The 22,817-nt window shown below is 50.2% G+C and overlaps 4 protein-coding genes across 4 annotated transcripts; 2 read left to right on the top strand and 2 right to left on the bottom strand.

The window, feature by feature from the left end:
- Positions 1-3,884: 3,884 nt before the first annotated feature.
- MRS44_016951 (uncharacterized protein) lies at positions 3,885-7,285 on the top strand (the record flags this gene model as incomplete). The annotated part of the gene is made up of 4 exons (XM_046274193.2): positions 3,885-5,561; positions 5,628-5,804; positions 5,868-6,604; positions 6,652-7,285. 4 exons carry the CDS (start codon positions 3,885-3,887, stop codon positions 7,283-7,285), a joined length of 3,225 nt encoding a protein of 1,074 aa, XP_046127264.2.
- A 1,628-nt stretch (positions 7,286-8,913) lies between these two features.
- On the top strand, positions 8,914-14,258 carry MRS44_016950 (uncharacterized protein; the record flags this gene model as incomplete). The annotated part of the gene is made up of 3 exons (XM_065617497.1): positions 8,914-9,904; positions 10,004-10,814; positions 10,871-14,258. The coding sequence occupies 3 exons, from the start codon at positions 8,914-8,916 to the stop codon at positions 14,256-14,258; spliced, it is 5,190 nt and encodes a 1,729-aa protein (XP_065473569.1).
- Positions 14,259-15,141: 883 nt separating this feature from the next.
- On the bottom strand, positions 15,142-17,875 carry MRS44_016949 (uncharacterized protein; the record flags this gene model as incomplete). The annotated part of the gene is made up of 3 exons (XM_065617496.1): positions 15,142-16,068; positions 16,369-17,430; positions 17,636-17,875. The coding sequence occupies 3 exons, from the start codon at positions 17,873-17,875 to the stop codon at positions 15,142-15,144; spliced, it is 2,229 nt and encodes a 742-aa protein (XP_065473568.1).
- A 1,067-nt stretch (positions 17,876-18,942) lies between these two features.
- MRS44_016948 (uncharacterized protein) lies at positions 18,943-21,177 on the bottom strand (the record flags this gene model as incomplete). The annotated part of the gene is made up of 1 exon (XM_065617495.1): positions 18,943-21,177. One exon carries the CDS (start codon positions 21,175-21,177, stop codon positions 18,943-18,945), a length of 2,235 nt encoding a protein of 744 aa, XP_065473567.1.
- Positions 21,178-22,817: the final 1,640 nt, after the last annotated feature.

Below are 22,817 nucleotides of genomic sequence, written 5' to 3'. Positions count from 1 at the left end.
GATCACAATACTCGGATCGGACCTTCAGAATGGTAGTGCGTAGTGCTCCCGCCACAGCCTGATCCGCTTGCCGCGCCTTTCCATCTACATCCGCAATCAATGCCTCGTAAAACAACTGAGCTACTCAGATGGACGCGTTGTCGGCAACCGACCAGAAGTGCCTATCTCTTCGGTTGCTAAAAGCCTCCACCAAGTCACGAGCCCCACATGACCCCTGCGATGACGAGTAAGACGAGAGTACAAGCGGGGTACCCAAAGTTCCCCCTATGAAGCATTTGCTAGCAAAACACCATACAAATCATTTTGAAGAAAACAATGACTTCCCAATCAATTCTTGAAGAGGCGCAGACACTCAATGCCTTCGATGACAAGAGCTTTATCAAGGAAAAAGCACAGCTATCCAGGAGAGGGCGCGGCAAGAAGCAGGAGGAAAACAGCGATATGATCCCCCTGAACTCGACTCAGAGCGTAGTTGTTGCCTGTTGAAGTATAAGTCTCAACAGTCTTCTGGGGGTAACCCATTTTTGTTTCAACATTGCCCTATGTAATCTGCTGCCAAAGCAGACATATCACGTCGTCGTGGATAACCTCTTCTCCTCAGCAGATCTCTTCCGCAGCCTTCACACACACGGCCACGGTGCCACAGGCACAGCTCGCCCTAACTGTGGCATCCACACGGAGCTCAGGCAGATAAAAAGAGGGATAAGGCTAGCGGAAAGTCAGGCTATGAATACAATGAGGTCAAGGTCATTACGACCGCTGACAATCAGGTAGGAAGCTACGACAAGATTCTATGCAAATCTCTTACTAACTTGTCTCCTTCTTCTCTTCATCGGTCAACCAAATCGCGTGGAAGGATAACGCCCTCATGCTATTCCTGACAACCGTGTTTAAGGGCGATGAGCGCACCTCGCGAAAGAGGAAGAGACCGTCAACAGACCATCCACGAGCACGGCCGGTACAGCGGTTTTTTAGTGAGGAAGCCGTAAAGGAAGTCAACATTCCTACCGTGGCTGCTTTCTATAACGATGAGATGAATCATGTTGACCGAGGTGATCAACTGAGGGCATATCTAGGCTATGACCACCCCTTCGCCGCGGCGCTTGGCAGGCTCTTACGTGGACCTTCCTCTTTGAAGTCATCCTAGTCAACACCTATCTTCTGCAGCTACACGGCCAGCCGGATTGGGCAAAGTATACAGATCAACAAGAGTGGAGGGAGTGCATTTTCAACGCCTTATTTAACTTCTATTCTGAAGAAAGCGATTCCAGGAAGCATTACCGGACTGGGGTCGAGCTAGATACTCAAGACCGCCAAAAATGCAGTGAACAGGGCGATCGGAGCATCAATCATGTCAACCTGTGGGGGGTTGTTTGGGTTGGGGGGTTAGTAAAATCGGATTGCCTAGCTTGTGAGGGCTTTCAACAGGGGCAGCCTAGGTCAAGGGGCCAGAAAAGAAGCCCCTTAGTGGAGGTAACAGGCAATACGAGGAAGAAGCGCGGCGGGCAGACTTGGTATGGATGTAAGTTGTGCAATGTTGCGATTTGTAACAACCAAAATTGCTGGGACTTCTATCACTGGCCAATTTACTAGGAAAAACAAGTACCTTTCATTTGGCTCATTTTAATTGGCTCGAGACCCCCTGTCGAGACCACAGTGGAGGTTTTTAGCAGCCGAAGAGATTGTTGGAATGAGGATATAAATAAGGCAAGAATCACGATCATCGTGAACGACCACAACTAGCATCAGGCAGCAGGCTGCTGCCTATGATATTGGAAGACTGAACATAGGTATAAGTGGCCGACCTTCGTCGCTCCCTTAGCTAGAATTAAGCAGCGCAATGAAATCTCTTCTGATCACACCCTCCGTTGCACAACTGGTCTTTTGAGAGAGAGATGTGCGGGAAACCAGAAATCTGAAAGGCGCTGGAAATATGCAGACCCTCGTCAGCCAACCTTCCCTCCATCCGCCATCTCCGGTCATATAACTTTCCCAGGTCGACTCCGAGGTTGCTTAACCAGACTGGTCGATTATAATTGTCTTCAGGGGTGCAGTCGACGAGTTGGCGCCTTACTCGGACTGCCCGCTCCAGGTCTTGAATCTGGCCACGTTCGTCATAACGGAGAATGAATTTAGATGCCAGGCCGGTCAGGCAGTTTTCAAGGATCGTGAAGCATGTTATTACCGCGCGTGTCGTTACCTATTTGCATTGATTTCTCCATGTCTTGCTCCCGCCTGGTCCGTTCATAGCGCTGACTGAGCATCTCCCCTGATTGATGTCCAATTGCTCCATGTCTTGTAGATGTAAATGACTATATGGCATGATTCGTTCCTACATTGCCCCTGTGAAATAAATCTTGGGAAAATGAGGGGTTTGTTCTCTTCTATCGCCGACATCAATTGCTTTCAGCCCATTCCTTCATAGCATGTGAGATATCTCTGGAGCTCTGTCACATGTGAAGAGACTGAATGAGAGTTCATAAGTGGCTTTTCAGCCGGGAACTATCGGCTCCTCAGTCACGGAACCTACCATCGCTAAAAACCCTTACTCGATCACATGCCATATGTCGCTATTGGGCATCTTATCTCCCACGAGACAACACTTCAGTACCTTTTGCGGGGTTAGCCCAATTAGACTAACATTGATTGAGAGGTACATTAGTACTGGCGAAGTTTGAAAGGTAAAAGAGGTACTTCCGATAAGCAGAGCTATACTACGCAACCTTAGATAGCATTGACTAAGAGGCGAAGCTCCCGTGGCTTTGTACTTTTGCTAAGATAGGCTGATGTAGGGCGTGGTACGGAGGTGTTGTCTTGTGGGCATTCAGGAGATAGGGAAAGCAAACCTTAACTTCTCTTATCATATGACGCCTATATTACTTACATTCGATCCACTCCTTCATACCATGTGAGATATCTCTGGAGCTCTGTCACATGTGAAGAGACTGAATGAGAGTTCATAAGTGGCTTTTCAGCCGGGAACTATCGACTCAGTCACGGAACCTACCATCGCTAAAAACCCTTATCCGATCACATGCCATGTTGAGTGCCGTCGCTATTGGGCGTTTTGTACTTTTCTGCCCAGTTTATCGACCATCCCCTTACCTTCGTACCTCAGGTAGGGGGTTCATTGAGTAGCAAAATGAGGTTTGAATTCCCCCAAAAAAGTGGCCTTACCACTAATTTTAAGTGACCCTCTTTGTAGCTTCATTTTTGGAATTTAGGGGTCTTTCTGCATTGATTTGCATCTATGAAGACATGCGGTGTAACTTTTGCTAGATAAGTGCATACAGATTTGGTTTAGCTGCAATTTTGCGAGTCAAACCTCTTTTTGCTAGTCAATCCACCCCCTACCAGGTACGAAGGTCAGGGGATGGTCGATTTTGAGACCCCCCAAGTATAAAAACTGAAGTTGTGTATTGCCATATTTCAAGGATGTGTCTCTACACAACCCAGAGCATCATTTCATCTTTCTAAGGAATTATCCTATTACCTATTCTCGCCTAGCAATGCCCCCAACCAAGAGAGCGTTGCTTATTGCGAGTCCGTTCGGTGGACTTCGTGGTCCGCTGAATGATGTCGATAGAATGACCAAGGTTCTTACGGCACGTGGATTTGAAATCACTCAATGTTGTGACAAAAAGGCGACTCGAGATGGCATTCGGACTGCTTGGCAGAATATTATCGACAAGAGCTCGTCTGGAGACACTATTGTCATTTTCTATTCCGGACACGGGGGACTGGTCGAGACACGGCGGAAACAGGAAACAGGGGACGGGGGGGATCGAAAAACACCGCGCCAATATCAATTCCTCGTACCGACCGACTTCAATGAAACTAGTGAGGGAAATTTCAGGGGCATACTGGACGTCGAGATAGCCCACATGCTCAGAGACACCACGAACAAGACTACCAATGTGACCGTCATCCTCGACTGCTGCCACTCTGGTCGAATGGCGCGCGATGAGACTCACGGCGACAATGCGACTCCCAAGCAGTTGCTCGAGGTCCAGCACCACGACATAGCCAAATGGGTCGAAATTCTCAAGCAGAAAGGCGACCTTCGTGGAGAAACCGCTATCGAGGGGAACCAGGATGCAGTTCGAATAGCCGCCTCTGCTACAAGAGAAACCGCCTGGGAATACTTCAAGGACGGCCAGTGGGGCGGTATAATGACAGAAGCCCTTGTCCATGCCATGGAAGAAACAGAAGGTCGAGACATTTCATGGAGAACGTTGCTAATCCGGGTCCGCGAGCTCGTGCACGTCGAATTTCCACAGCAGCATCCTCGGGCGGAGGGTCCAAGCACCCGCGCGTGTTTTTCATTGACTCTGAAGTCATCTGAATCATTTCCCATTGCAATGGAAGATGGATTTCCTGTCCTTCAGGCAGGTCGAGTGGCTGGAGTCCGCGAAGGCAACAAATATGCCATCATGCCTTTCAGCTCGACTGAGATTGACAAACGAGATCAGATTGCAGAAGCCACTGTAACACACGTCATTGGGTTTAAAGCCAGAGTTAAACTGACATTCGAGCCGGCGGGAGGAAGTCTACCCGAGAAGGGAGCGTTGGCTTTTTTGCACCAGGAGGCTCTCTACGAATGGCCAGTTATATTGCCGGAAGGCCTTCCGGCCCTCGAAGCAGCCGTGACCGGATCGAATTTCCTGAGACGTTACAATGACCGCGAAGATCCGTCCCATCTCGCCAAGTTCCAAGAAGAAGCCGGAAGGATAATCTTACGTACCGAGAAGGGAGTACAGATTGCATCACAACAGATCCCTGATAACGAAACCACTTCTGCTACAGTCTTTGGAGAACTTATACGGGATGCCGAGATTCTTGCTAAAGCTCAACACCTCCTCAGGCTGAGATGTGAAAACCCACAAGAAGTCCTCGGCCACGGGCTGAAGGTGGAGTTTGGCACGGTACACGAAGGGGGCGCGATACGGCCAATCGAGCAAGACGGCAGCGGCTTCATAACAGATGGAGATAGGGTTTATGTTTCGCTTTATAACACCGGTGCGGGCACTGTCTACGTGTCAGTCTTCGACGTCAACGTCGCCGGGAAGATCTCACTGCTGTCTACATCCAGCCCAATGGGACTTGAGTTGCAAGCTGCCAAGTCCTACACCCTAGGAATGGACCAGTTCCAAGCGGCCATCAGGGGCCTGCCAACTACATGGCCAGGGTCTGTCCCAAGGAGCGAGCGAGTCGATGAGCGGTTGGTCTTCGTGCTGTCCAACGCGGAGGTAGATCTCAGACATCTGGTTACCTCAGCTGAACCAGCAACCCGACTCGCGGCTCTCGCCTCGAAAAGGTCAAGTCTTGAGGGTCTTGAGGAGGTCACCTATCACATTGCGTCAGGGAAACAGAGGGATGTGATAACCAAAACCCGAGAGTCTCCAATGCATTATGACATATTCGAGATCCCCTTCTCCATGGTTTCTGTTACAGGAGGAGAATCTGAACAACGATACATTCCAGCGGTGCAACTCCCAGCACCAGAGAGGCCAACGGAGTGGGAAACCCTACCAGCTTACCCGCCGCATGTAGCGACGAAGGTTAGTTTGAACATACCCATACCCGATTTGGTGTCCTGGCTACTGACATATGATCTGGTCACATAGGGAATCTTCGGCGCAGGTCTTCGAGCATTCCAGGGCATCCCGCCTTGTGTGTGGGTAGTAAACCAACATAGCGAGGACATCACCGTTGTCGTCTCGAAATATCGCCCCAGTCGCTTGCTATCAGGTTTCGGACTCAGCGCGTCTAGCACTGGCGGTGGTGCGAATTTCAGCACTACGGTATGATATCCCGTTTCTATTCTACAGGACCTAGATGCTGATGTTACGCACATGAATCTACAGACATTCCTCAGTCCAGCGACTACAAAGAGTCTCACTCCTCCAGGCGATGGTACCGGTAGCGCTCGTTCCATGGGTGTTTTCCCGCTTTGGACTCGCAAGGGTGGATTCGGGGTTATTAGTATCTTTACAGGCGCGGAGAAGAAGCTGTTCATCGAGAACGACCGAATCCCGATAGGAGCCACGGCGTACTTCAGAAACGAACCGGATTTGACGATTGTTGGTTACAAAGAGAAGCAAATTGATATCCCGCTTCCCCAGTCTTCCAGATCGAGCGGTGCCAAGTCCAGCTTGCGACTACTCAGTTTGGACGGCGGTGGTGTCAGAGTTATCTCCAGTTTAATAATCCTGGATGCAATCATGGAGAAAATTAATAAGGGCCGCCAACCGAAGAGGCTTCCAAAAGACTGTTTCGATCTCGCCGGTGGAACCAGCACAGGCGGACTGATTGCACTCTTGCTGTTCCGGCTGGGATTGAATACCGAGAAGGCAATCGAGGTATATATGAAGATGGCTAAGGAAGTCTTTAGCCCCAGGCTCCCCAGGGTTTTGGGGGGTTATCATCTGCATGAGTGCGGCAGACTTGGCTACTACATTGGCAATCCCTACTTGCGCCTCAAAGCCCTCGTTCTCCCTTCTCGCTTTTCGGATTATTACCTGAAGACGGCCATTGACAAAGTGATGGGGGAGGAGAACGAAAGCGGTGAAAGTGAACTCCGCAAACCTGGAACCACGCCAATGTCGGCACACCCTGCTCCTGTGAAGATAAATGGCTAACTACCCTCAGGTTCATGTGTGCCACTAGCATCAACCGCGACCGCGAACGCGCCGAGCTATTTCGCTCCTATGACCCCTTATCGGACGTCGAAGACAAATTTGCACATATCACAGTAAGAGATGCCGCTCTCGCCACGTCCGCTGCTCCAACCTACCTACCTAAAGTGGAGGTTATGAAGGAAGAATTCTGGGATGGCGGCCTCCTCAACAATAACCCCATCAACCAAGTCTGGGATGCACGATATGAACTCGTTCGAATCACTCAAGGTGAACCTGTTCCAGATCCGCCGAAAGTTTCCTGCGTCGTGAGCATTGGGACAGGGCGCGATAAGACGCCAGTACAACAGCCCGGTTGGGGATATCTCAACGCTGTCAGCACAGTTGTCTCGTATGCGACGAACACGGAGGCAAAACACCAGGACTTCGATCGCAAGATCAAAATGCTAAATTCTAGGTCTGGGGGAGAAGGGATTTGTTACTTCAGGTTCAACGTGGAATTGGAAAAGGAAATATATCTTGACGATTGGCAGAGTATGTTAACACTGAAGGCCCTGACGGAGAAGCAATTGGAGACTGAGAAGTTGGACGACTTGATTCAAGAGTGTGCAGATTGCCTTGCTCCAAAATCGGCGACCAATGAATGAAATTTATTCGGCCCAGGAGGACTAGCCTCATAGGGCCAGGTGCGCTAGGCTATTTACAGTTCCAAGTTTATTCGCGTTCCCCAGAAGCCCCACATTCTTCCTCGTCCGCTGATCGGTCTCGCCTCGCTCGACTCTGTGTGGCAGGCCTGCTTGAAGGCCAATTTCTCCATGTCAGACAATTGGCTCCACAAGGATCATTGATGGCACAGTCAATTGATGAGAATTATCTAAAGAACAAAAGAAATCGAACAGCCATGTGTTCGGGCACAGCTATTTAAGCTCATATCGTTAGGAGGGAGTCCTTGATGTGATAAGCCGGATGTGAAACCGCATGCACGGCCCTAAGGTACGAGCCGCGTTTCACGTCGGTCGCATGAGCCTGGTGGTGATATGTGACAAAAGCAATCGAGGTCTAGAACTCCGAAAACGCGCCAACTTTATTAGGAAAGTGTAACGCTGTACTAATCCAAAAGAGGAAAGTGTAACGCTTGACCATGCTCTGCTACTGATTTACCTCTGAGGTCTTCTAGTTTAACCACGAGCTGCAACAGGAATACAGATCTAATAAAAAAAAAGAATGCGTTTGCGTATTATTAAGTATCTAAATACCCAATAAAACTATACAAGATAAGGGATCTTGGTTGTGGCCTTGAAGACCTAAGTTGCAATTGCCTACTGGAGTGGCTCCCTTCGGATGATGGAGGGCTTCAGCGGGTAGGAGACTCGGCCTGAATGTCAGATGGCTTCATTTGAGGCTTTGAGGAAGCATGAGGGCTAAGAAGTTTCCGCAAAAGTGAGAGCGGACGCGTTGTTTCCGCGAGCGTGTCGTAGCATGACAACGGGGCGTGGTTTTGGTCCATCCAATCGGAAGAGACTATGACGCACGGCCTGGGGCGATTACGCCTAACCCCCCAAGAGTCGCGACTTCGCATCGCAAGCCTCTCACCTCCCCACCCAGCCCATCAACTTCGACCTAGGCACAAGCGTATCTGTAGATGATCGGATCTCAGCAATTTGCCTAAATGCTTGCTGGTGGGAGGCCTCATTGGATACGTATCTGATCAGAGCGTATGAAGAGCAGAGAATAGCGAGGACGATGGGTATATATGCCACTAACTCCTCATGTCACTGCGGGCAGCTTATTATTTGTCGCTCGTGACCTCTGGTTGCGTACAGCTGAATGCAAGAATAGCGGTGAAATTGCGCCACTCCAGGTGAGGATCAATCACAAAGGCCTAGGCGACAATGCCCATTTTTAAATGTGCAGCCAACCGAGTGGGGGTGAAGCATGAATGTCTCAAGTGGCCCCAAGGGCGTCAAGAAATCACCAATGAGCAATGGAATAGGTACAGCCCCCAGCCACATCTGTGGTGAAGCAATGTCAGTGCTCATCGGTACGATTGGGTGTCGGGAACTCATGCCGAAATATCACTCAACCAACAAATTTGGTATTGACTCTCGCAATCCTCAACAGCGCCATTTCAGGTTTCAGTCACAGTTCATCCTTCGAATTGCAACTCGAGGGTCTCCAGGCGGAGTCGATGTTCGCTTTACATTCATTCTCTCAAGTTGTGTCAACGACATTGGGACACCCGTTCCCCTTAACTGATTAATCTTGCGGCGGAGAAATGGCCGATTCCGATACGGACAAGGAGCTCTCGAGCTTCCCTCCTAAAAAATACACAGTTGGCTGGATATGCGCACTCTGGAGTGAGCTGCAAGCGGCACGGGCCATACTTGATGAAGAACACGCGAAACTGCAAAATCAGCCCAAGCACGACGGCAATAACTATGTTCTGGGCCACATTGGACCGCACAACATCGTCATGGCTGTCCTCCCTCGTTACGGCACCAATCGAGCAGCCGTTGTGGCGAGCAAGATGCAATCTACGTTCCCTGGGCTGAGGTTCGTTCTTATGGTGGGAATCGGAGGTGGTGTACACAGCGAAGAGAACGACATTCGCCTTGGCGATATAGTTGTGTCCTTCCCAGACGACCTAGGAGGAGGAGTTATCCAATACGACTTAGGACGGGAAGAAACCAACGAGTTTCGGCGCGTGGGGCTTTTAAATGAACCCCCAAGTGTGCTGACAACAGCTGTGGTCAATTTGAGGTCAGAATTTGGTCTGGGGAGAAAAATTTCGAAGCTCGTCCAAAAAACTATCTCGAAAACAGCAGGGTCAAGCAAGACGTGGACTTATCCTGGCACTGACCAGGATATGCTGTTTAAATCAAGCTGCGTCCATGTCGAGGGAAATCGCAACTGCAATGAGTGTGTTGAGAAAGCGGAGCCCAAAGACAAGGTCCAATTCGATGATCGCGAAGATACATATCCCAGGATCTTTTACGGTAACATTGGCTCCGGAAACTCAGTCATGAAAAGTGCTGTCAAGCGCGACCTCATCGCGAAGAAGGAAAACGTGATTTGTTTCGAGATGGAAGCGGCGGGACTCATGAACGACTTCCCGTGCCTGGTCATTCGCGGCATCAGTGATTATGCCGACTCGCATAAGAACTGGAAATGGCAGTCATATGCCGCTGTCGTCGCTGCCGCATATGCCAGGAAGCTTTTGCTTGTGGTTGCTCCGCAAGCTGTCGAAGATTTGGCATGCATCAAGAGTAAGTAGATTTTTCATTTAGGACGCCTCTCGTGTATTGGGTTAGCCAACCAACATATGATCGTCAAGTTTCGGTGGCGAGCGTCTAATGATATATTAGTTCTTGAGATTGTATCCAGAACCGAGGCAAATGTCGAAATGATGAAGTCCCAGCTTGACACGAAAGAAGACGTTGAAATACTCGACTGGTTTACACCAATCGACTATGGTCTTCAACAAAGCGACTTCATCCATCGGCGGCATGCAGGAACCGGCCAATGGTTTCTGGACTCAGCCGAGTTCCAAGCATGGCTGAAGACGGACAAGCAGACGCTGTTTTGCCCTGGCATTCCCGGAGCGGGGAAGACCATCATCACAGCAATCGTGATCGATTATCTCTATTGGAGGTTTCGAGATGACCAAAACACTGGCATCGCGTACATCTACTGCAACTTCCGGAGGCAGGACGAGCAGAAGGCCGAAGACTTGCTCGCAAGCCTGTTGAAGCAGCTGGCCCGTTCGCGACCTGCGAGCGTGAAAGATCTTTACGACCGATGCCAAGAAACCCGGACGAGGCCAAAATTTGACGAGATATGCCAAACTCTTCGGTCCGTGGCTGCTACTTATTCGAGAGTCTTCATCGTCGTTGATGCACTTGATGAATATCAGATATCCGACGACAGCCGAACGAGGTTTCTGAAGGAGATTTTCGAACTTCAAATACATGCCGTAGCAAACATCTTTGCTACTTCCAGGCCCAGCAGAGAGATTTCAAACTCTTTTAGCAAAGGCCTGTCCCGCACGATCCGTCCAACTGATGGAGATATCCTGACCTATCTGAACAACAAAATGTCGCTCCGACAATCCGACATTATTGACGATGAAATGAGAGGTATGATCAGGAGAGGAGTCCTTGAAGCCGCTGATGGAATGTATGTTATCGATTTGGCTGGACGCCAAAGTAGGCTTGGGCTAACGTCGAACTTAGGTTCCTACTTGTGCAACTCCACACGGATACACTTTTATCCAAGCTGACAAAGGGGGATTTGAAGCTAGCTTTACAGGCACTCGGCAAGGGAATGGCAGGATTGGACGACACTTACGATCAGGCCATGAAGAGAATTAAAGATCAGGGCCAGGAGCGCCAAAACTTGGCCAAGCAAATTCTAACATGGATCGTCCACTCGAAAAGACCCCTTGCTACCCTGGAGCTCCAGCACGCTCTTGCTGTCCGGAAGAATACCACGGCCCTGGACACAGACTTCCTTCCAAATACTAAACTTATATTATCTGTGTGTGCTGGGCTAGTCACTGTCGACGAAGAAAGCAGCATCATCCGGCTGGTCCACTACACTACCCAGGAGTACTTTGTGCGAACGCGGAAAAAGTGGTTCCGTGAGGCAGAATATGACATCACGACAACATGCGTCACATATCTTTCATTCGATAGCTTCAAAAGCGGATCCTGCCTAACGGACGCGGAACTTGAACAGCGCCTGCGATCAAGCCCCCTCTACAACTATGCGGCTCGAAGTTGGGGACATCATGCGCACGAGGTTTCGACATCAGATGGAGAGGCTAGAGCCAAGGCCAGAGCCAAAGCCGAGGCGTTAAGCGGGTTGGTCATATCCTTCCTTGAGAGCACGGCGAAGGTCGAGGCATCGAGCCAAGCGATGTTAGCCATCAAGCAGTACTCAAGTCATTCGAACTACAGCCAACGGGTTCCTAGGAACATGACAGGGCTCCACTTGGCGGCATACTTCGGGCTAGACGAAGTAGGAAGCGCCCTGCTCAATCGTGGGCAGAGTCCAGACCAGAGAGATAGTTACCGCCGGACGCCGCTGTCGTATTCCGCCGAGAGAGGGCACGAGGCTGTCGTCAAGCTACTGCTCGTCAAAGAAGGCGTTGGCGTCGATACGAAAGACGAGAATGGTCGGACGCCATTGTCGTGGGCTGTCAAGAATAGGCACAAGGCCATCGTCGAGTTGTTGCTCTCCAAGGGTGCCGACGTCGACGCAAAGGATAAGGATGGTCGGACGCCGCTGTCGTGGGCTGCCGACAACGGGTACGAGGCTATCGTCAAGGTGCTTCTCTCCAAGGGCGCCGTCGTCGACACGAAAGATAAGGATGGTCGGACGCCCCTGTTATGGGCTGTCAAGAATGGGCACGAGGCCGTCGTCGAGTTGTTGCTCGCCAACGGTGCCGACGTCGGCGCGAAGGATCGGCTTGGTTGGAGGCCGCTGTCGCGAGCTGCCGCGAATGGGCACGAGGCCGTCATCGAGTTGTTGCTCTCCAAGGGTGCCAATGTTTACCTAAAAGATAGGGATGGTTGGACACCGTTACTATGGGCTGCCGCGAATGGGCACGAGGCCGTCGTCGAGTTATTGCTCTCTAAGGGCGCTGACGTCGACGCAAAGGATAAGGACGGCCAGACGTCGCTATCGTGGGCTGCCGAGAATGGACAGGAGGGTATCGTCAAGCTTCTACTCGCTAAGAGCACTAACGTCGACGCGAAGGATGAGGATGGTCGGACGCCCCTGTTATGGGCTGTCAAGAATGGGCACGAGGCCGTCGTCGAGTTGTTGCTCGCCAACGGTGCCGACGTCGACGCAAAGGATAAGGATGGTCGGACGCCGCTGTCGCAAGCTGCCGCGAATGGGCTCGAGGTCGTCGTCGAGTTATTGCTCTCTAAGGGCGCTGACGTCGACGCAAAGGATGAGGACGGCCAGACGTCGCTGTCGTGGGCTGCCGAGAATGGACAGGAGGGTATCGTCAAGCTTCTACTCGCTAAGAGCACTAACGTCGACGCGAAGGATGAGGATGGTCGGACGCCCCTGTTATGGGCTGTCAAGAATGGGCACGAGGCCGTCGTCGAGTTGTTGCTCGCCAACGGTGCCGACGTCGACGCAAAGGATAAGGATGGTCGGACGCCGCTGTCGCAAGCTGCCGCGAATGGGCTCGAGGTCGTCGTCGAGTTATTGCTCTCTAAGGGCGCTGACGTCGACGCAAAGGATGAGGACGGCCAGACGTCGCTGTCGTGGGCTGCCGAGAATGGACAGGAGGGTATCGTCAAGCTTCTACTCGCTAAGAGCACTAACGTCGACGCGAAGGATGAGGATGGTCGGACGCCCCTGTTATGGGCTGTCAAGAATGGGCACGAGGCCGTCGTCGAGTTGTTGCTCGCCAACGGTGCCGACGTCGACGCAAAGGATAAGGATGGTCGGACGCCGCTGTCGCAAGCTGCCGCGAATGGGCTCGAGGTCGTCGTCGAGTTATTGCTCTCTAAGGGCGCTGACGTCGACGCAAAGGATGAGGACGGCCAGACGTCGCTGTCGTGGGCTGCCGAGAATGGACAGGAGGGTATCGTCAAGCTTCTACTCGCTAAGAGCACTAACGTCGACGCGAAGGATGAGGATGGTCGGACGCCCCTGTTATGGGCTGTCAAGAATGGGCACGAGGCCGTCGTCGAGTTGTTGCTCGCCAACGGTGCCGACGTCGACGCAAAGGATAAGGATGGCCGGACGCCGCTGTCGCAAGCTGCCGCGAATGGGCACGAGGCCGTCGTCGAGTTGTTGCTCTCCAAGGGTGCCAATGTTTACCTAAAAGATAGGGATGGTTGGACACCGTTACTATGGGCTGCCGCGAATGGGCACGAGGCCGTCGTCGAGTTATTGCTCTCTAAGGGCGCTGACGTCGACGCAAAGGATAAGGATGGTCGGACGCCGCTGTCGTGGGCTGCCGAGAATGGACAAGAGGGTATCGTCAAGCTTCTACTCGCTAAGAGCACTAACGTCGATGCGAAGGATAAGGATGGTCGGACGCCGCTGGCGTGGGCTGCCGGCAACGGATACGAGGCTATTGTCGAGCTGATTCTCTCCAAGGGTGCCGACGTCGACGCAAAGGATAAGGATGACCGGACGCCGCTGTCACGGTCTGCCGGGAATGGGCACTGGATGATTTATTGGACGCTGCGGTGGGGTGCCGGGTACTGGCGGCATAAGGCTGTCGTCGATCTACTGCTCTCCAAGGGCGCTAACCTCGACGCAAAGGATAAGGATGGTCGGACGCCGCTGTCGTGGGCTGCCGAGAATGGGCAGGAGGCTATCGTCGAGGTCCTTCTCTCCAAGGGCGCCGACGCCGATGCGAACAAGGATGGTCAGACGCCATTGTCGTGGGCTGCTGAGGATGGGCATGAGGTTGTCGCCGAGTTGCTGCTTGCAAATGATGCCAATCTCTACTCGGAGGATCGGTTTAGTCAGACGCCGCTGTTGGTGGGTGCCGAGAATGGGTGCGTAGCCATCGTCAAGCTAGTCCTTGCCAAGGGCGCCGATGTCGACGCGAAGGATAAGGATGGTCCCTCTCTGGCGGTTCTATAGCCGGCCTACGGGCGATGAACCCTACTGCAGAATGACTATTGGAAATGTAGTAGAGTTCTCTCCAGGGGCCAATCTGGTAGTAGATCTTCAGAAACACAACCAAGGCCCCCTATCTTATAAAGCTCTTTCCGGGAGCTTAGTGGCTAAAGAATATGAAAATGTATTTTTATGATTAGATCTATATTCCTGTTGTAGCTGCTTGTTAAACTTGAGAATTATTGCCGTCATTGCTCGACCGTGACGATTTCCTCCTTTGGATTAGTACAGTTTTTGGAGAGCGTGACGATTTCCTAATTTGGTTAGCATAGATAAGCTGCCCCATATCACCACTAGGTTCGTGCGACTGGATATGAAACGCTGCCCGTACTTTGGGATCGTGCATCCGGTTTCACATTTAACTTGTTGCATTAAGGATTCTGTTCCTAACGATATAAGATTAAATAGCTATGCCCGAACACAGGACTGCTCAATTTCTTTTGTTCTTTAGATAATTCTCATCAATTGACTGGTACCATCACTGATCCCTGTAGAACTAATTGTCTGATATTAGCTGACGAGAATTGTCTAAGCATACCTTCCTCATTTATACGAAACGGCATCCGTACAAGCACAGAAGGTAGAAAGGTGTCCTCAAGGAACCTGCGATTAAAGTAACGTAAACCCCTATCGCAATCCCCAGAGCCTCCTATCTGTTATCGGGCTGTCACCCTACTGTACCAGGGTGGTCCCCAGATCAACTCAATCGATTGAACACCCAATCGAATCGCGATCGGGGAGCTCAACGCCAATCGAGTCGCGCCCAATCGATCAGACCCTCAATCGAATCGCGATTGAATTGAATCGTTAAAGATCGTGATTACGTAACGAGGCTTGGAATAATTAGCTACGATATGTCCATGGCGTGCTCAGTGAAGTCATCCTTAGCCTGATCCAACTGCACCCTTGGCTCGTAGATACCCTCCTTTCCCCACGATCGAAGACACTGTTGCTGGCTAATAGTAGACCTACTCAGGCGGCTTCGTACATATGATGATTGTATGCCTGCGCTACTGAAGGTCCTTTCTGATTCACTCGAGGACGAGAGGATCGAGAGGAAATCCACAGCCATTACAGAGAGGGCAGGAAACCTCGACTCATTGAGTTTCCACCAAGAAATCGGATCAGTCTCAAACTGAGCACTATCGATAGGCTCTTCCACGATATATCGCTCGTACTCATCAAGAACAGTGGCGGGCGTCTGAGTCATAGTTGACCGATAAGGCCCGATCTTCCTGTTGAGCCGTCGTTTATACGATTGATGGGCTACCGGATTGACTCTTGGCTGATTGAATCGGGTAGGGTTGTCCTTATATTTAGCCGTCCAAAGAGCCCTGATCCGGCTTTGGTAATCTTCCGTCCATTCCACTGATCGACGAGTTGGAAGCCCATTCCACATTTGTTCAACAAGTCTCCACTTCTTGCAGGGATGGAAAACAACGGCGGCAACGTACGCAATTGGCGTCATGAGGTGGTAGTATTTGTCGAGCCGTTGCCACGCGAGTTTGATGAAGACTTTGATAAGCTGGCGAGTCTCAACTCCTACATCAGTGAATATGTTGATGATCTCCATTTCGCCTTCTGCGTTCTCTTTGAGGACCCGTCCTTGAATTGCTTCCTCAAGGTGGTCCAAAAGCAGTTCAAAACAAAGAAGGTATTCGTGGAAGGCGCCGGTAGTTGATCGTTTGTCTGGCTGACTGCTTCCTTGAAGTTGTTTTGTTACGACTTCGAAGGGTTCCAGAATAAGGTCAAAAGTCTTAATGATCTCCCAATCCTAAGCGGAAAGCCTACAATCAAGAATAGGAGGCCGATCTTTAGCTTTGGCACCGGCTATATTCCACTTTTCCTCGATTGTATGGAAGAAGTAATTGATCGGGCGTCGAAGGAGTAAGGCTCGTTTTATCATCGCTCTGTCCGACTGCCAGCGTGTCACTACGTTGTGGACAAACTCGAGAGTAGGGATGGGTTTTTTAGTATCGAGATTGCTCTCTTTGGCTACCTATCTAGCTACTTCGATCTATAGAGTAGTGGTTAGTTAGGCAAGAAAGCCGCAACGGGGGCTGATAGTACTAACCTGGGCCTGAATAAACAGATCATGAAGCTGTGAACTTCGGTGAAGTGCAATGCCCATATTGTGAAGTTTCCCCATTGGGCCATTTTTCCTGAAGTCTTGTAGTCCGGGGGCAGTAGGACTAAATAGGACAGAGAAGTTCGCCTCGATGGGCTCGAAAGGATCAACAGTAACAGGCTCGTTGCCAACCTCATCGCTTTCATCACTTCCATCGCTTATATCTTCCTCATCGTCTTCATCCTCGTCCGTGGTTGCATATTGATCCACGGCTCGCAAGGCGTGACGAATAGCGACCCCCTCATCCTCGTCGCTGATGTCATTGCCGATTTCCTCGGGGGTAGTTGCGATCACTTCCGCGTTGACTTTACTATTGCCGTACAGCATGGCGCGTACTACCCGATGAACAATGTGTGGAGCACATCTTAAGCGTCGTTCCTTATCGTCAAAATCGAACTCCTTCCCAAGAAACTCCATCGCTGTATCGTTGTTCGAAGCGTTGTCAAGAGTGAAATAGCCAATCTGCTTCTCGATCTTCCAAAACGACAGGGTATCCGCTACCTCATCGGCCAGGTTGTTACCACAATGTCTTGATGATACGGGATTAAGCGACAAGAGCAGCTTTTGGTGCCTCCAATCGCAGTCGATGAAGTTCGCGTTGATACCAAGAAATGAGAAATTCTTGCGCGAAGTACAGCCATCAAACGAGAAATGGATCTGGCTGCGTGCGGTTTGTAGAGGCTCCGTGACAGGACCAATAGCTCTCTGATACTCGTTCATGAGCATCTTCCTCAGCAGCTGCCTACTCGGAAGATCTTCGTTCTTGACCACTGGGCTGATATACTGAAGGATTCGTTGGAAGCGAGGAGTATCGACTGTTCGGAAGGGCAAGTTATGGTAGGTGACCCAGTCGAGTAGGAGAAGACGAAGTCCCTCGGGGCAAAAATGACCAAGAAGGTTGGCGATCAGTCGTTGATCGTTTGGGGAGGCAAGGTCGGCTTGGAGATAGGATTCGATTTTCTTGCCTGTTTGGGAGCGATTCTTATTTTCAGGGTCCTGGAAAGTTAGCTAAAGCAAAGTAATAAATAGATTAATAGAAGACTCACTCGAAAACCATGAGTACTGAGGTGCCTCTTGATATTCCCGCTTCAAGAGGCAACAAAGCAGAAGTTCGACAGAATCGTCCTTTTCTTCCGGATACAATGGAGGCAGAGCCAAGAAACCTCCGAGTTAATCTTCCTTGCCTTTGAATTGCGGACCTTGAAGCCATGACTCCACCACCAGCCCCGATCCTTCTTGCTTCGTGGTTCGCGGGTATAATATGGGGGAGCTTCCAATCAATTCGATTCCAATCGTCGAGGGAAGGTCCGTCCAATTCGCTGGTTTCGCTCTCCAATTGGGAGGAGGGTGCCGGGCTTGAGTCGAAGTCAGAGATTGGGTACGGGGAAGATTGGGTCTCGATGGAATCAAGAACGCTGGAACGAGCGGACGAGAGTGCGGCTTGGGAGGCCATTGGGGGATCTATCAAGGAAGTGGAAGCTCGGGAATCCAGATCGCGAAGAGATTTGCAGAGCCGATAAATGTAAAATCAGCTGTGGGTACTTTGGTCTCCCTGCTCCCCCCTTTCCCCGATCAGCCCGATTCAATTCAATCGACTGAAGGCTCAATCGAATCGGGATCGCGGAAAACCTAATCAAGAATGCACGCCAGAAACGCATTGCGTTTCCCCTTTCTGACCAATCACCGTCTAGCATTTCCGCCCCGTATTTCCCCATCTAGAAACGCATTGCGTTTCTCACAGAGCGCCAATAAAATTAGAAAACCTAAAACGCGAAACGCGTCGCGTTTCCGTCGTCTGACCCCTGTTGAATTTATTGCCTTCGCTACTCCAGAACTAAACAACAACATTCATCATCATCCACTATATTCGCATACCTATCCTCTCTCTATATAATAGCTCCTTAGCTTCTATCTATTCGTTCTATCTATTATATAGGTCTGGTCGTAATGGCCCGCTTCTCTATCGACGAGAATGGGACTATCCAGCAAGAGCAACATAGCTATCCCACTCTACCCCTGGCAAAGCTGCAGAAGCTCGAGACGCTTAGTCTTTATTATAACCTGCCGGAAGCAGCCATCATATGTACCAAGTGCGGCTTTGCTCTCAGTCCTAAACGTGCATCGGAGCATCCGGGCAAGAAGCACGGCATTGCTAGGTCTGCTCGGCATGGTCTCAAGCCCCTCCTATCCTCGTTGAATCTCCCAGATCCAGACAGCTTGGCCCCTACTTGGTGGGGCCTCAAAATCGGCCATCCCCGTCAGTCGTTCCTCCTGACGGGGGGTCCGCTGATTAGGAAAAGGACCGTTGATTCGGAAAAGAAAGATACATCAGCCCACAGCCAAATTACTATGTGTGTGAAAGTACCATCGTTTAGAGCATTACCTTGATATTTGCAAGCGTATTTTTGACCTGTACATAACCAATATTTGACGCTTTTTTAAACATCACCAAGTCACAATTTCAACACCAAATTAAGAGGTCATGATAAGAGGAAATTGGCCATCTGAAAGGAGGGATAACTACACTTCCTCTTCGTCTTCTTCGCCCTTGACGACGATGAATGGTTCAATGTCGCTGTCACCCTCAATCTCATGAACTATCTCAACTCCATCTACTTCAAAAGAAAGCAGGGACTTCTTTGCTTGACGTTCCTGTTCATCTAAGACGATGAACTTCAAAGCCTCTATGATAACCTCATTATCATAGTAACAAGGCCACGGCACAGCAGGCTCCCAGTCCGGTATAAGCTTCTCACGTAAGTGAAGCTGACGATGAAGAGCGTATCGTTGACTAAGGAATACCGCTGAATCTAGGTGCCGGCGGCGGTCAGCCTTAGACCACCAGTCACACCGCTTCTTCCACTGTAAAAGGGGTTTCCAATGTCTATCCTTATGACCGTATATCTCGTTGACCCTGACTTCTGTGACACTGCGGCGTTCACGTGACCGGACTTCTGCTATCCATCGTCTGACGAATTTCACTTCGTCAAGGGCATCCTTCTTTAGGAGGCGCCTCTGTTCCTCTTGCTGAGCTGCTCGTCGATTATATTCGTCACGGGCGACTCGCAGTCTCGCATCGCCGACGCGAATTGGCCCGTATTTACATACAAGCGATGTCCCCTCTGAGAGGGTTAACCGTCTTAACGCCTTGTCTCTGAATCGCTGCAGCTCCCGCGTGGCCGCGATGCCATTAAGTGAGAGTGTCACGTGTGCCTTCTGCAATTTATCATATACGTGACTAACTGACGGCGTGATAGCGACATTGGAGGTTATAGAGACTTCCAACCGCATCCGAATGTACTCAGAATAGCGTTCAATTGTGCGTATACGTAGAGGGGGTGTATCCACATTATCCCAGCGAAATTGGCTCCTTGAAATTGGGGTTTGAGGGTTATCACGGCGCCGTGAAGATTGATGAGATTCCGAAGAGTCGTCTGACGAAGATGACCCTTCTGAAATATAGCCGGGCAAAGTCTCTGCCGCTACTTCCTCTGTGAGGGATGACAACGGGTCTTTAAGGCGGTCCAGGACAATCGAGGGATTATGAGGAAATAGACCGCATTTCGCCCAGGCGCTGAGGATCGTAGACTTCTTGAAAGTCCTCTTTCTGATCTCTTGAAAATGGAAGAGAAAGTCGACTTTTCCGAAGTCAACGGCGCCGTCAGCGATCTCTCGATATAGCACATGTTGATGCCAATACTTATATATGCCAAATACACCAACATCGAGAGGTTGAAGGAAATGTGTGAGGTGCGGAGGTAAGGGAGAAAGCACAATGTTATGCTGGTGGCAGAAGAAGAAGATTTCCTCTGTGAAGTGATTCTCACAACCGTCCATAAGAAGCAGCCTGACATCGCCGGGAACAGCAGGTCTCGTGAGACGCTCGAAGTGACGAATCCACTCGTGTGCGAGAACGTCTGTGACATAACCCGTTGGACTAGTCGTGATAATTGCCTCTTCATCGAGGTTATTCTTGAACCATCGGACCGGAAGGTTAACACCAGGAAGGATAAGAAACGGAGCAATAACTTCGCCAGCAGCAGATATCGCCTCAACCCCTGTGATAGAGACTAGGTCGTGAGAGTCGGTTAAGATGGCCTCCTCAATGACCTCAAAAGTCCATACGAAAGTCCCTTTTTTAAGGTATCCAATCTGAAAGCCAGTCTCATCGAAGTTCCAGGTGTTTTCGAGCTTCACGCCGATATCGATAATCGTATCCTTCCAGCCTTCATAGAAGCCGACAATGTGACTGCGATCTTGCATTGATTTCCGCCTCGCATCGCGGGTGTTGCTCTTGGTCCTTTTAAATATATCTCTATGACGCCTCATAAAGCGCTTGGCCCAATATCTTGAAGAAGTCCCATCGCCACGACCCGTAGCTTTGAGTATCACATTGGCCTGATGTCGCATCGCACGAAGTTGTATGTGATGACCCTGTGTGATGCGGCGATGTGCCCAAGCAAGTATTGCGTTCTCTTCTGATGTCGATAACAGCGTGCGATTACCGCCATTTTCGGTGCGCGGATGGGCTCCTTGAAGACGCGACCATAGTCTCTTATACGGGACCCGCAGCTCTTGTGCAGCCTTCGTGATGGTGCGATAAAAGCCGACCTTATATAGGTGGGCAGCTGCGACGGTGCGAGCCTCAAGGTTGCCTTCGGAAAAGCGAGAAAAGTCAGGCTTCCCGGTGTGCGGATTGATCCATCTTCGGATGGCATGCTCTCTGCTCATCGGCGCATCCAATGATATATCCATATCGCGAATAGCTTCAAAATTGCAAATGCTGTGGGCGAGTTATGTTGTGGGGTTGTTGGTGATAATGTCGCCAAGTCGTGATAGCTTCATGGTAGGGAGGGGTTGAAAGCGGGGTTATGCAGCAGATCAATTGTAGTATGAGGGATATTCATTAAAAGAGAGGTACTTCTATTTCTGTGGGGGTCCCCATATAAATTGAGGTATCTTTATTTTTTTCCGAATCAACGGTCCTTTTCCTAATCAGCGGACCCCCCGTCAGGAGGAACGACTGACGGGGATGGCCGATTTTGAGGCCCCACCAATCTAGTAGGCAATTGCGACTTAGGTCTTCACGGCTACTACTAATTATCACGGCCAAGTATGGTTTTTATATATACTTTACTCATCTAAAAAACATAAAAAAGAAGTTTTATTATTCTTAGATCGATATTGCTGTCGCAGCATGTCATGGCATACCGTGATATAGTGACAATCGATTGAGCGTTACATTTCCTAATACGGCTAGCCCTCCGGGGTCAGCGAAGTTTAGCCGACCCAACCTCTTGGAAACCACATCGTATTACTAAGGCCGCTCTGACACACGGGCTGTATTAGCTACGGTATCAGACTTGGATGAAACAGATCGTGAGGAACATTCCGTCGCAGCTGACGAAGACGATCCTATCCAAGAAGGATAAAAGGGCACAACTTCAGTTATTCATTTAGGAAGAAGGGCAAGCTTTGATTCAATCTCTTCTGGCTACACCCAATGTTGCATACTCTCAATCTTCGAGACAACCTCTATTGCCAGGTGCGGGCTTTTAATGATTGACACCTCGCACTATCCCATCAACTGTCATAAACCTCCAACGCGGTCACGACAGGGGGGCCGACCCAATTAAACTGGCGCAAATAAAAGGTACATCTCCTCCCCAACTAAATTAGCCTATGGTAGAAGTCCCAACAATCCTTCGAGTTACAAATCGCTACATCGCACTTGTCGCATCCTGTCGCAGGGTAGGCATGATCTTCACGGCCTCATGAAACAACTGCGTTAGTAATCTAACCGTATGCTTTAACTCTGCGGGATGGAATACCCCGCACAAGAGACAACCTCAGACAACAATCAATCAACACACTGCTGCTGCTCATTATCGTTTACCTGATCTTTTATTCTTTTAGCACGCTCAGTGCGACAGGTGGTCAACGCAACTCGACGTTGGCGAAGTGGGGCACCGCGGACCAGCATTGATCCGAAGGCTTCGGCTGTTCATCGGAACCCGTTAGACGACTACAACCGTGTAGGAGAAAATCAATCAATCTGTTAGATTGGCCCCTGTGTGCGGATAGAAGGGAGTTTGCTCCTCGTTATAACAATGTGTGGCTTGTGGCGGTGAAAACATCAAGAATGGACAAACGCCCCCGCACGATGACGAAGCGAGCAAGAACAAGATCATCAAGACTTCAATCAATAAGATCATCAATTTGTAACCCATAATCTACTGAATTCACCCCTACCCCATCGCGTATCCAACACAATCAATCACCCAAAAAGGAAATTGAACAGAATGAAATGAACTAACTAGTAGAGTAGCTAAATTGCACGCCCCCTTAAATAGATAATTCGGCGCAACTCGTGCCGGTCTTATTCCAAACTATTG

Source organism: Fusarium solani (assembly GCF_023522795.1).
Source record: "Fusarium solani strain SB1 chromosome Unknown bctg00000013, whole genome shotgun sequence".
NCBI classification, from domain to species: domain Eukaryota; kingdom Fungi; phylum Ascomycota; class Sordariomycetes; order Hypocreales; family Nectriaceae; genus Fusarium; species Fusarium solani.
Note: the sequence above shows the minus strand (reverse complement) of the source record. Positions and strands in the feature narration are given on the sequence as shown.